Genomic DNA, 14,780 nt, shown 5'->3' on the forward strand with positions numbered 1-14,780 from the left:
TTAGCCAGGGCTAAAGCAAAAATACGTGAAATACACCGCCAGCTCAGTCATTTCCAGCTGAGGACTGCAGTTTCGTGCTTATTAGCACTCATCAGCCCGGCATAGGTAAGTGACTGAGCTGGTGATGGAAAACCTTTTAAAGAACCCAAGAGTGCGAAACAAACTGGTAGCTAATATAGAATTAGCAGACCAGACGAGTGACTGAAGCAATGGTTCGGTTCAACTCGAAGATTGAACGCGAGGCAAGGTATATTCAGTAAATTATCGCCCATTAGCCAGGGCTAAAGCAAAAATACGTGGAGCTGGCGGTGTATTTCAAAAGCTCTATTGTTAGTATTAAACCCAAAACGCGTTTCTTCAAATATCTCGAAAACTCTATTTCTGCAAATACTACCGTTTACCTACCCACGGCAGAATATATGCAGATTACCAAGTTTTCTAACTCTTTGCATTATGATGCTGCCCGATTTATAATGTTACTCTAAATTGCATGCATTCACTCTTTTTTTTTTAAAATCTTTTCCCAGCAAAAACTCTTCAATTTTGAAGTTCGTACCTTCTCTGTAGAAAAATAGCACCACTAATCGTGTTCAATTCAAAAGGTTTATCATGTCGATAGATAACGTTCTTAATTATTTGCACAACTTTATCTTTGTCTTGTGGTTTTTAAACCAATTGTGGCATCACAGAGCAATATGTTTTTTCCCCCTCAACAAGATCTCAAGATAGAGTTCTTATCTTGTGTGCATTCTATTCTATAAAAATCACACCATTTATATATTATTTTGAAATATTTCTCTAAAATCGTTTTTCAGGTATAGGAGATCTTAGTCTTTGGGAATTTTCCGGCCATGAACCTTACTACATTGTGTATGACAGGTTCCTTGGCAATAGTCACTGTATTCATGCAATAGTCTTTTCCTTGAGTGATCCGTTCGATGTCCAGCTACATCAAGTCATGTTCTGGCTCTCCTTTCTGCAGGCCAGGATGCCTCCTCTGGAACCTTTAGGTGAGTACGATAGTTCATTTTGTGTCGCAAAAATCTGTTCTCTGCAAGCGTACATTTTATGGTGCGAAAAATTAAAAATTTTGCATTTAAAATAAAAAAAAAGAATTTTTAGATTAATGTAACGTAATTTAATGGCAAGAATGCCTGTCATTACAAAAGTTGAAAAACTTCTTGAACCATTTGCCTCTGAGACAATCGTAAAGTAGAAGGAAAAGTTGCTTGGATTTCAAAGCGGCCATTAGAGGCCTAGTGGTTAGAGCATCAGGCCTGGAACGGATGGCCTAGTCCAGATAAAAGCCATCAAGTACATCAGGGTCGTGCTCATTAAACCTGGAGACCCAAAAGCACTGTGGTTGATCTAGCACAAGTAATTACCATAGGTACAGGAGAAAATTGTCTGTTACATATAGACTCATGTCCGAATTGTGGAGGTATAGATAATGTTGTCGCCATCTCTTGATACTAATTTAATTGTTAAAATGCTTGTTAAGGACAATGATGGTCACTTGCTAATTGTACCGCAGCAAATTGCATCACTTTCGCTGCCTTAAAAAGGAGAAATGTCGAAAAGGCAAAGTTGTTTCACATTTGAAAAAAAAGGGTGGGGGGGGGAGAATGAGATTTCAATCAGCAAATTATAGCTCAGATAAAAATAATTTAGCTGTGCTAGGAGGCTATTAGTGAAAAGTTTTATAACTCACTCTTCAATCCAAGATTACCAGTTTTATGTTTCCATTTCTCTCTTGTAGTCTTTTAAATTTTTTTTTCAATACAACGATCATACTTTGACTTATTTTGCCTTTTTTTTCCAGGTCATAGCGGCAAAAGTAACTCACCCGCTCGTGTGGTGTTGGTGGCCACACATGCGGACACGGCCAACTGCCAAAGAAACAACGCCACGAACGAATACGTCAGCACGGAGGCTGAAGCTGTTCTAGAAGCGGCCATACTCCGGTTCAAGCATGTGTTTGACATCCATGACAGCGTCCACGTTATGGATGCCCACGTGGTTGGATCCCAAGCCATGAAGTCGCTCAAACAGTACATGTGCAATTGCAAGAACCAAATTACACAGGTGAGTTTTGAACCACCTCTAACCCCTAAACGACGACTGGATCAATTAATCCAACTTAAGCAAATTAACGAGAATATGACTTAATCATGAATCTTTAATTTCGTTTTTCCTGTTGAAAAACAGCTCACGTTTTGACACTTTCCTGCTGATTTGAACTATTTGAACCCCACGAGTCATCATCGTGCTTACCCTGGGAATGCTCTACCGGAATAGATGACTCGAGTGGGTAGGCAAAAAGACGAAAATAAGGGCCACGTAATGTTCCTAAAGTCAAACCGAAGGGGAAAGGACAGCCCTCTTCTTTCTTTCATTGAGGAAAAAATATAATAAGCAAATAAACATTCAAATTAGTAAAGTTATCACAACTGCAGAAAAATAAAATTCAAGGTGGTAAAGCATGCTTTTAAGAGTTGCGTTAACTGCAGACTCTTTCCCTAAAGAGTTTAGAGTACAAAAAACGGGCGTCAAATACTAGCCATCTGAAAAAAAGGCATGCGGGCACGTTAATAAATGCACTCAAATGGAGCTTTGTAGAGATTCACAATAACTTCATTAGTTCTTAGATATTTTTGTAGGTAAGTAATCGCTTCTAAACAACTTCATTTTTACTTTTGTAGCAAGTTCACGCTAATTCATTGAAATTTACCAATGAAATTTCGGTTGAATAAAACTGATGTCGTTTTGGATGCGAGTTCCTATCAATTCCAGAATAAGACTATTGATCTTAAGCTCTGCTATTCTGTGCTTCACATGTAGAATTGTCAAGTTAGAATTTCCAAAAAAAAAAAAATAATAATAATAATAATAATAATAAATGCTGTCTGCTAAAATGGTGATCCACGCTAAAATTTGTTGCATTTTCATTGTAGGAGCTTCCAAAACAAACTGGTTTTCTGGAATCAATGTTATTGCACTTACAAAAGTGGCGTCAAAGCTCTACGAACTTTCCTGTCATGTCTCATCAGCAGTTCTGTGATCTGGTGCATTCTCAAGTCAACCCTTTAGCAAACACTGAACATATCAAAGTCATGATTGATCAACTACAACTCATGGGAGAGGTAAGAGCTTGTTCCAGTACAAATCTTTGCTAAGTTTACAGTACATCGTTTTATCATGTCATTCATTTTTATATTACTGCCATTGTTTCTTCTGACCACTTTTACAGTGTGTGTCGGAGTAATAACGATCCGAGATCTTTTCCAAAAATTTTCGAGGTGAAACTTTTCAAACTTCGTAGATGGCAGCCTATTCTGAAATTGTTTTGTTTAATTAACGCAACAAGAAAAACAAAATACAGGCCATCAATTTTACTTTGAACCAATCCACCAAACGGAAAGCACAATCCGCAAACTTTCAGACTATCAGAGAAGAGCAATGAACTTTTGGTGAGATATATGGAAATGGATGTCAAATAATGTAGTTTTTTTTTTTTTTTTTCATATCATGCAAGCATTACGAAACAGGAATTCTTTCAATTGGGAATCAAAAACAGGGCAATTACATCAAGTGTGCTGAAAAACGGCACACGTAGATGCTGATTTCAGACCGTCGCAAAGGCGACAATATAGTGTTGAGTGGATGTCACGCCAAAAACAAGGATTTTTCAATTCCACATTACATCATAGCACACATAGCAGTCGTAAACACATTTTTTTTTTTTTTTTCTGAGTGAAAGCAATTTTTTATATTGTAAGATACCTACGAGTAAACGATTTGCAACACGTAAAAGTGTAAAATCTACACAGAACACTATTGTTCCGCACTGATAATTTGAAATTTAGGCATAAATGCTTTCATTTCTTCTTTGGGAGTTCAATGAAAGACAGAAGTGTTCTGCCGTGGGCAGGTAAACGAAAGTATCTGCAGAAATGCGTTTTCAAGATATGTGACGAAACGCGTTTTAGATTCAATACTAACAAAAGGGAAATGTTGCAATTGAACGGGTTTTTCTTTTCGATCTTTTTTTTCCAGCGGAAATCAAACAATCAAGCTTGTACGATAAAGCTAACGTACAATGGATGACAAAAATGAAGAAAAAAAATAATGAAAATTTTTTTTTGCAGTTACTGCCCTTTACCTGCCTACGGCAGTATTATTGATGCCGATCTGATTTGGGTTGACTTCACAATGGCATTGAGGTAGTAATACAGCTTATGCCAATAAGAATTTCTCTCATATATGAACTTCACGAGAAGAAATAAGTTATTGGAACCGAATTATTCCCAAAACTTCTCCATATTGCACTTCAAATCTTATAGAAGGTTTTTTTTTTTTTTAAATTAGCAATAAAGTATTGAGAAAAGAGGTATTCTGCCAGTCGCATGAGAGACTTAGAAGTTCTTTTTTTTTTTTTTTTTGTAATTGTAACTTCTCTAAGTGGGTTTTCATAGAACTTTAGCTCTATCATTAGATTTGATATAAATTTTGGTATTGAAACCAATGGTCTTCAAACAACCATCTCATTCCTTTTCTAGTTGCTATTTTTAAGGCTAGAAACGCAAGACATGATTGTTCTGAATCCCCGGTGGCTTTGTGTAGATGTCATTGGTCACATGTTGTCCCAGGAACATCTTGAAACAGCTATCATCAATGGTACCTACACCATGGATGACATTCAACAGCTTTTTCCAGATACAGACGCTTTGGACCTATTACAGGTATGCTAAACTGCCGGACAGAATTTCTTTCTCTAAGATTCACCACTATCTGCATCAAACAACCTCAAAATTATTTTCAATTATTTGAACAAAAAAAGAATGAATACGCGTATGCCTTATGTAATGGCAAATGATTCATATTGGTTAAATAGCTTTACGAAGTTACGTCAAGCAATGTTATTATTCGTTATATTTACACATATTAGAATACTTCCTTCACGACTAAAAATAAGTTTTTTCTTTTAACTTCTATACAGGTGTTGGAATCTCTTCAACTTTGCACCCAGTGTGACAGCAATGGTGACATAGAATACGAATTCCCGTGCTTCAACATGCTCGACTCACAAGACTACCTGTGGGAAAAAGGAGATTTAAGGTATACCAACGCTGTGTATGGTGGAATCAGGATTCAGAGCTGGCCCGCTGACAAGCACCTCCTACGTTGCGTCATTCCCAGACTGCAAGTACGTTTATTTCCTAATTGATTATTTAACTTCGTGAAAGAAAATTTTTTCTTCTGAACCTTAAATTTGATATACATAAGAAGTATGAATTGCATGAAAATTTCGGGACACTGTATGAATTTACATGTTAGAAGGTAGTTGAAGAAGTCCTCTGATGATTAGCATTTTGTATACCCAAAAACTTGAACCATCATCAACAGGGCATCATGGTTCTGCTTTTGTGAAAAGACGTTTTTTCAACACGATATGAAACTTTTCTTATGACACGAAGTATTCATTCCATTTACTGGTACTAGTATTTGAAGTTGAATTTCAGTGTTTCGGAGAATATTAACGCATCACATTTTTATTTCCATCGTAATCATCATAGAGTATTAATACCACAATACTATGGTCGGTTACCTTCAAATCAGAACCAAGTTGATTTTTGGATAACTTTATATTCCATAGGTTCAACTTCGGAGATATTCTCAGAACCATGTGTCTGCAGAGTGTTTTCTGCAGCAGTGGAGACAAGGTAGTAACTTCACGTGTAGTAGCATACAAGGACAGATCAGTCTTGGTGAATTCGGCGAGTCCATTGACGTCAAAGTGAGGGCACCTTCTTTCCTACGCATAGAGAGGTAAAATGTTGCTCAAATATTTCACCTTTACGTCACTTTTAGTTCTTTAAATCTTTATATTAAAAAAAAAGTCAATGCAAATAATTTCAATTTTTAACGCATGCAAGTACCCTATCGCTACGACTTTTTAATGAATGGTTTCAAAGAGCTGGGATACGGAACCCATAGCCAAGTCTTCGTAGCCTGTCCGACTCATGACCTAGCTGCGATGCTCTTCACCCTTTTTCGTAACTAGTTAGGTTCCTGGATACTAGTTTCTGGCCGTTTCAGTTGCTGCGTTTGGATTTTCGCCAATGCAAGTACACGAATCCAAACAAGCCAGCTTTGAAGTTCAGGCAAAAGTTAAGCTTTCTCTTAACGTGCTCTGCACCAAAATAAAGGGTCTCGTACAATTTAATCGATCGAAGCTCTTGAATTATTAAACACTAACAGTAATAGAAGTTAAAGATTCCAGACTGAAGTGTCGTGGTCCGAGTATATAAACTCCAAACGTTTCGACAGCATCTGCGGCGGTCATCGTCAGTGGCGGCGTGGACGGACTCAGTTGCCAAGAAGTCGTTTCCCTGGAAGCTTCGTTCACACCACCGCAGATGCAGTCGAAACGTATGGAGTTGATACACCCGCACGACAGCACAACAGCCCAGAATCTTTTTATTTTATTAACACCGGCCGTGGAAGCTTTTATTCTTATAACTAGTGGTACTCGCACAGCTTTGCCCGTAATAGAAAAATTAAAAGGTCTTTTATTTCGCCTGTATATTTACAAATAATATATGATGAATTTTCTCGCCAATTGGATTGTACCCATGTTACGGTTCCACGTTATGATAATTTCGTATCTCGCCAATTGGCTTGCGCCCATGTTACGGTTCCACGTTATGATAATTTCGTAATTTACTCGTCCATCTTATGATATTTTTGTTCTTAAAATTGGAATAGAAAAAGAAGAACATCGAATTTTCAAAAAATCGCTTCGAAATGCACACCACCATGCTGCAAACTAACTTCGTGCCAAATTTCATGAAAATTGGCCAAACGGTCTAGGCGCTATGCGCGTCACAGAGATCCAGACATCCAGACATCCTCCGGACAGAGAGACTTTCAGCTTTATTATTAGTAAAGAAGAAGAAGATGTATGGTGAATTTTGTCGTCAATTGGCTTGTACCCATGTTACGGTTCCACGCTATGATAATTTCGTATCTCGCCAATTGGCTTGTGCCCATGTTACGGTTCCACGTTATGATAATTTCGTAATTTACTCGTCCATCTTATGATATTTTTGTTCTTAAAATTGGAATAAAAAAAGAACCACATCGAATTTTTGAAAAATCGCTTCGAGGTGCACACCCCCATGCTACAAACTAACTTTGTGCCAAATTTCACGAAAATCGGCGGAACGGTCTAGGCGCTATGCGCGTCACAGACATCCTACAGACATCCTCCGGACAGAGACTTTCAGCTTTATCTTTCTTCTTTATCGTCTTCTTTATCTTCTTCTTTACTAATAATAAAGCAGTAAGTCTCTCTGTCCGGAGGATGTCTGTAGGATGTCTGTAGGATGTCCGTAGGATGTCTGTGACGCGCATAGCGCTTAAACCGTTCGGCCGATTTTCATGAAATTTGGCACAAAGTTAGTATGTAGCATGGGGGTGTGCACCTCGAAGCGATTTTTCAAAAATTCGATGTGGTTCTTTTTTTATTCAAATTTTAAGAAAAAAAACTATCATAAATTACGAAATTATCATAACGTGGAATCGTAACATGGGCACAAGCCAATTGGCGAGATACGAAATTATCATAACGTGGAACTGTAACGTCGGTACAAGCCAATTGGCGAGAAAATTCACCATACATCATTTGTAAATATACAAGCGAACCAAAAGACCTTTAATTTTTCTATTACGGGCGAAGCCGTGCGGGTGCCACTAGTTACTAATAATAAAGCAGAAAGTCTCTCTGTCCGGAGGATGTCTGGAGGATGTCTGTAGGATGTCTGTAGGATGTCCGTAGGATGTCTGTGACGAGCATAGCGCCTAAACCGTTCGGCCGATTTTCATGAAATTTGGCACAAAGTTAGTATGTAGCATGGGGGTGTGCACCTCGAAGCGATTTTTCGAAAATTCGATGTAGTTCTTTTTTTATTCCAATTTTAAGAAAAAAAACTATCATAAATTACGAAATTATCATAACGTGGAACCGTAACATGGGCACAAGCCAATTGGCGAGATACGAAATTATCATAACGTGGAACTGTAATTCACCATACATTATTTGTAAATATACAAGCGAACCAAAAGACCTTTAATTTTTCTATTACGGGCGAAGCCGTGCGGGTGCCACTAGTTACTAATAATAAAGCTGAAAGTCTCTCTGTCCGGAGGATGTCTGGATGTCTGTAGGATGTCTGTGACGCGCATAGCGCCTAGACCGCTCGGCCGATTTTCATGAAATTTGGCACAAAGTTAGTATGTAGCATGGGGGTGTGCACCGCGAAGCGATTTTTCGAAAATTCGATTTTGTTCTTTTTCTATTCCAATTTTAAGAAAAAAATATAAGATGGACGAATAAATTACGAAATTATCATAACGTGGAACCGTAACATGGGCACAAGCCAATTGGCGAGATACGAAATTATCATAACGTGGAACCGTAACGTGGGCACAAGCCAATTGGCGAAAAAATTCACTACACATCATTTGTAAATCTACAGGCGAACCAAAAGACCTTTTAATTTGCTATTACGGGCGAAGCCGTGCGGGTACCACTAGTTACTAATAATAAAGCTGAAAGTCTCTCTGTCCGGAGGATGTCTAGATGTCTGGATGTCTGTAGGATATCTGTAGGATGTCTGTAGGATGTCTGTAGGATGTCTGTGACGCGCATAGTGCCTAAACGTTCGGCCGATTTTCATGAAATTTGGCACAAAGTTAGTATGTAGCATGGGGGTGTGCACCTCGAAGCGATTTTTCGAAAATTCGATGTGGTTCTTTTTTTATTCCAATTTTAAGAAAAAAACTATCATAAATTACGAAATTATCATAACGTGGAACCGTAACATGGGCACAAGCCAATTGGCGAGATACGAAATTATCATAACGTGGAACCATAACATGGGTACAAGCCAATTGGCGAGAAATTTCACCATACATTATTTGTAAATATACAGGCGAACCAAAAGACCTTTAATTTTTCTATTACGGGCGAAACCGTGCGGGTGCCACTAGTTACTAATAATAAAGCAGAAAGTCTCTCTGTCCGGAGGATGTCTGGATGTCTGTAGGATGTCTGTGACGCGCATAGCGCCTAAATCGTTCGGCCGATTTTCATGAAATTTGGCACGAAGTTAGTATGTAGCATGGGGGTGTGCACCTCGAAGCGATTTTTCGAAAATTCGATGTGGTTCTTTTTTTATTCCAATTTTAAGAAAAAAAACTATCATAAATTACGAAATTATCGTAACGTGGAACCGTAACATGGGCACAAGCCAGTTGGCGAGATACGAAATTATCATAACGTGGGACCGTAACGTCGGTACAAGCCAATTGGCGAGAAAATTCACCATACATTATTTGTAAATATGCAAGCGAACCAAAAGACCTTTAATTTTTCTATTACGGGCGAAGCCGTGCGGGTGCCACTAGTTACTAATAATAAAGCAGAAAGTCTCTGTGTCCGGAGGATGTCTGGATGTCTGTAGGATGTCTGTGACGCGCATAGCGCCTAAACCGTTCGGCCGATTTTCATGAAATTTGGCACAAAGTTAGTGTGTAGCATGGGGATGTGCACCTCGAAGCGATTGTTCGAAAATTCGATGTGGTTCTTTTTTTATTCCAATTTTAAGAAAAAAAAAACTATCATAAATTACGAAATTATCATAACGTGGAACCGTAACATGGGCACAAGCCGATTGGCGAGATACGAAATTATCATAACGTGAAACTGTAACGTCGGTACAAGCCAATTGGCGAGAAAATTCACCATACATTATTTGTAAATATACAAGCGAACCAAAAGACCTTTAATTTTTCTATTACGGGCGAAGCCGTGCGGGTGCCACTAGTTACTAATAATAAAGCTGAGAGTCTGTCTGGAGGATGTCTGGATCTCTGTGACGCACATAGCGCCTAACCGTTCTGCCGATTTGCATGAAATTTGGCACAAAGTTAGTTTGTAGCATAGGGCACCTCGTGCACCTCGAAGCGATTTTTTGAAAATTTGATTTTGTTCTTTCTCTAATTCAATTTTAAGAACATTTTCCGGAGCAAAATTATCATAGGATGGACGAGTAAATTACGAAATTATCATGACGTGGAATGGGAGAGCGAGTGAACGTAGCCAATTGGCGAGAAATGCATCATTCATTATTTGTAAATATACAGGCGAACCAAATGACCTTTTAATTTTCTACTACATGCAAAACCGTGCGGGTACCACTAGTTATTAGTAAAGATAATAATAAGAAGAAGAATGAAAGGAAGAAAACCACCAGCATAATTAGTTCAAAATCTTTCAAATCCCCTGATTCGGGCGTTGAGTAACTTTTGACGCTCAAAACGTTATTTAGCAACATTTTAGTTTCGAGAAAGGGAAATTTGCCATCCAAAGCAGTAACACGAACAACCACCAACAATCTCGGATCGTCACAAACTATATGTATCGTTTCGTCTTTATATCTCAGAAAGTTTTAATATTTAACGACATAGTGAGGTTTGTTCAAAGTAGATACAGTAAAACCTGTAAAGTTGACCACCCTTGTAAGTTGACCACCTCTCTATGTTGACCACTTTTGTCGGGAACAAAATTTTTCCTATCTCATATAGCGAAGGAAAACTTCTGTAACTTGACCACATCTCTATCTTGACCACTAATGTACGCCAAATTTGGTTTGGAGTATTGTAAAAAAACCTTTGTAAGTTGACCACTTGGTTTATTTTTTTCAACTTTCTTCAGCAAATTATTTTATTTTATTATTTATTAACTTATTTATTTATTTATTATTATTATTATTTTTCTTTTGATAGCTTTCTAAGAATGTTTTTAATGCTTTGATGACAGACTAGCATTTTACTAACTAAACAGCAGCTTAAAGCTGCTCTTCAAAACTTGTTTTTCATTTGTTGTTCTACGTGAGATAGCTGTTCAATGAAAATACGTGTCAGTAGTAAAGTTCAAAATCTTTTCTTTCAGTTGCAATATGCTGTGGTAACACAGGAATTGTGAGAAAAGAGCTGGCCTGGATCTATATATTTTGGGTCCCCCTGCAACAAAATATGTAGGCCCCTCCCTCCTGGCCAGCAGTGTCTATTTGTAAAGTGCATAAGTCTTAGTGCTAGATTTTTTCTATTTTTTCTTCAATTTCTAGGGTCGTTAGCTCCTTTAAGGACGCAGGCCCCTCGCACTGCGGGTACACAGATCTGGGCCTGCTAATGAGTAGTTACATGTTTCTGGTCCAAGGATTAAGAGATAGGACATTTTAATTTTTCCTTCATGAACTGGGAGAGTCGAGCTTGTTACTCTTTGTGCTATGCATAAAAAGGCTTCAAAAAGAAAGTTATTTGAACTTGAGATTAATAAAAAGTATGAAATATTAAAATTAATTGAAAATGGAGAAAACCAGAGAAAATTAGCTGGAATATATGGAATTTCTAAACCTACAGTGTCTAATATAGTTAAAAACAAGGAAAAAGTAACAAAATTATTTGAATAGTATTTTTAATTATTGTTTCACTTTCAATAATGTTAAACACTGAAAGTGAGTTGAACAGAAAGAGTAAGGGTGAATTCCTCAAAAAAATGAATACATGGTGCAAGAAAGGACAAAAAAAAAAAAAAAAAACGCCCTTTATAAGTTGACCACCTGTCTAAGTTGACCGCCAAAGTGCTGCACCGCGAGTGGTCAACTTACAAAGGTTTCACTGTATCTTAAATTACGCATAAAGTAACATTGTGTTGTTACTGCCTCTGCGAAAATAAGATACGTAGTGTTAAAAACTTCATCGACAGCCGTCATTATTGCGATAATGAATCATACTTGGCAAGCATTCTATATGGTTTTTCTAAGGGACATGATGGTCAAGTAAAGCCCATTCTTTACCATGTCACCGTCAGTGAAGCAGCTTGCAACCTATATAAAAATGTAACCTCCACGAAATCATACCTTCGGTGTTTATTCGTATTTGACCATTTTTAGCTTAGAGTAACATTTTTGTATTATTTTCATGGTCAAAAGTATTTTATGGCGGTATTTGTTGTAGGAGTGAATTATTTAAGCGTAATAAAGGAAATAAACCCTTGTGCAAAGGTCATATACAAATTAAAACCAAATGATGTGAATACAATATAAACAAAATTTTTGCATTAAACTCAAAAGCTTAAGTTTTTTTTCGACTTAGCTCTCACCTACTGAGAATTAGATGAAGACTAAAAGAGGCCAAAACTTCCTACATAACTGGTCTCTGACACTTCAAGAAAAAGTTTCTAAAACATTAAAACATTCGTTTGCTTTTATATTAAAAAGAAGCATAGTTTACCATCGTGTATCAAAATATAGTTGCAAAACCCAACAACATTCAACAAATGGTATTTCGAGTTCAATGCGCTTCTAGGACAATGGTCGCAGCTTGGTTTGCCAAAGTTTTTCTTGGTTATAGTTTGCAATTCTCGTTTGTCGGATGAGTGAAAACTATTAAACGATTCTACTATATTTTCTACAATCAGACCGATTGTTTAGTTTCATTTGAACAGCTGGAACAGATGTTTAATTAAAACTTAATAACCCAGTTAACAAAAATTTTTAACGCATCAATGCATTAAACAACTGATGTCGATGTTCTCTACACTGACCGAGTTTTGGTTAGCTTATGAGAGGATCACATAAATTCATCGATAGCTAATATTTCTAAAACATACGTGCTTACTAAAGTAATGTGAGGACTGTCGCAGTGACAGTAGGGAGACCCCCTCCTCCCCCCCCCTAGGCCTTAGTTTTAACATAATTTTCTACAATCCTACTAAAGTAGTTTAAACCATGTAAAGATTGTTTTGACCAACAACCTCTCTCCCCAAAAGATAAATTCTGGCACCGTTCGTAAACGCAAGTAATGAATCAAAGAAATCTATGAACTCTTACGCAAAAAAAGCTACTGCAAAAGATCCTATATACTGTTACTCTATTAAGCAATAAATAAATACCTTTGTGCCTAGGAATAACAGGAAATATCCATCGTTGTTTAGCACAAATTACAGAGTACACGTGTTTCAGGGTTTCAAGGAACCCCCTTTACATCTAGAAGCTCACACCTTTGAATTGAAAAAGGGGTTCATTGAAACCCTGAAACACGTGTAATCTGTAATCTGCTTATTTGTTCCAAACAACGTTGGATATTTCCTGTTATACCGTTATTCTATGTTAACTGACGACTAGTTGACCGTTATGCAGTTGCTGGACAAAAGCTTTTCTTTTGTATTGTAAATTCGATGGCACATGCCAAGCGAATTCTGCATTTCAATAAAAAGAGTTTTCAAAAATTGATTTCATAGACTTCATCAACTGTCTAATAGGCACTCTTTTAGTGTACATATTCTCTAAATTTAAACTGTGATTGCGTATAATACTGCTTTAAAATTATGTAGTAATCAATTATTACACCATTTAATTCCAGTAATGCATAAATATTTTCTGCAGCTTTTATTTCTTGTCAAGTCTGCTGAGTGTCATAGAAAACACGCTTTTGGAAATCTGTCCTGGCCTCCTCTACGAGAGACACGCAATCAGCCCTTCCCACTTGTGCCAACATCTTGTGCAGCCGCAAAGCCATCCTTCCCATGTACTGTTGTCCGCACTCCTGGACCATGGCCTTTCTGGCCTAGTCCAAACTGCAGATGAAACGGCGACAGATTACCTGACAGATGTCGTTTGCTTTGGGTCACCAGAGGTTATCGGTGGACCTGTTGGCAACTCCTCAGCAGGTGTTCTGACTCCTCCATGTGGAAATGGCCACTCCTCTGCAGGCGTGGTGTTGGGGCCACAACTGCACGCTTCTAATTTACCGCTTCCCGTGATCCAACGACTATGTGCTGCCTTGGATCCTCCAGAACCTATCGGTCGAGACTGGTGCATGCTGGCTGTGCTACTCGGACTGACGGACATGCTACCCCTTCTGGATCCAGGAGATAATCCAGCTCAGAGTCCAACATCAAGGATTTTAAAAGAGTGGCTAAAGGAACCGAGTAGCACAGTCTCCTGCTTAGTGGACAAGTTGAAAGAGCTCGGTAGACTCGATGCGGTAGAAGTAATTATGAGGACAGCACCTTTTATCAAAGTTTTCCCTATAGGTGGAGAAATTTCAAATGAAGATATCAGTATGATATGTACGATGTCTCATACTTCAAGTTCGAACATATCAAGGTGAAGTTTTGAGCAGGACAAACTACAAACAGTAGCTTCGTTGAGCTATGGAACTAATTTCATGTACATATTTTAATAAAGTGATTAAATTAAAAAATTTTATTTAAAAAAATCGATCGAAGACAGCGCCTAAGTCCCATCCCTTACTCTAATGTCAACACATAAAGCCTATAATCACGTTTTTAAGACTTCAGTTTCTTAAAATTTACTCAGAAGGCCCCCTGGAACTTTCCAACGTCAAAACAGTCAGAGACTGTCTAAAACTGCGTTCTTAGGACTACGATTTCAAAAATTTCTCCGAGGGAGAACCACCGGAACCCCCTAGCAGGTACAGGAAAGCTTGCCCTCCCCTCCGAAAATAAATAATTTCTGGTTGTACCGCTGTCGGACAGTGTAGGGAGTTGTGGACGAACTTTATTACTGATGAATTGACGAATAGGTGAAGATTTCGACGAAACAACTGCTTTCAATCACCGCCTTCATCCATCTCTAGCAGCTCCGTCCAGGGGGGGGGGGGGGCAGGTGGAAGAGGGTTAACAAGCG

The 14,780-nt window shown here is 38.1% G+C and overlaps 1 protein-coding gene across 1 annotated transcript in view; it reads left to right on the plus strand.

Annotated features, from left to right (window-relative positions):
* The window catches only part of LOC129233694 (death-associated protein kinase 1-like), a 126,813-nt gene extending 112,468 nt beyond the window's left edge, over positions 1-14,345 (plus strand). Inside the window, 7 exon segments of the mRNA XM_054867675.1 lie at positions 816-1,010; positions 1,823-2,085; positions 2,955-3,143; positions 4,560-4,742; positions 5,000-5,206; positions 5,657-5,829; positions 13,515-14,345. Coding sequence (XP_054723650.1) covers positions 816-1,010; positions 1,823-2,085; positions 2,955-3,143; positions 4,560-4,742; positions 5,000-5,206; positions 5,657-5,829; positions 13,515-14,241 — 1,937 coding nt within the window. The 3' untranslated portion in view covers positions 14,242-14,345.
* The last annotated feature ends 435 nt before the right edge of the window (positions 14,346-14,780 follow it).

Source organism: Uloborus diversus, chromosome 1 (genome assembly GCF_026930045.1).
Source record: "Uloborus diversus isolate 005 chromosome 1, Udiv.v.3.1, whole genome shotgun sequence".
Taxonomy (NCBI): Eukaryota; Metazoa; Arthropoda; class Arachnida; order Araneae; family Uloboridae; genus Uloborus; species Uloborus diversus.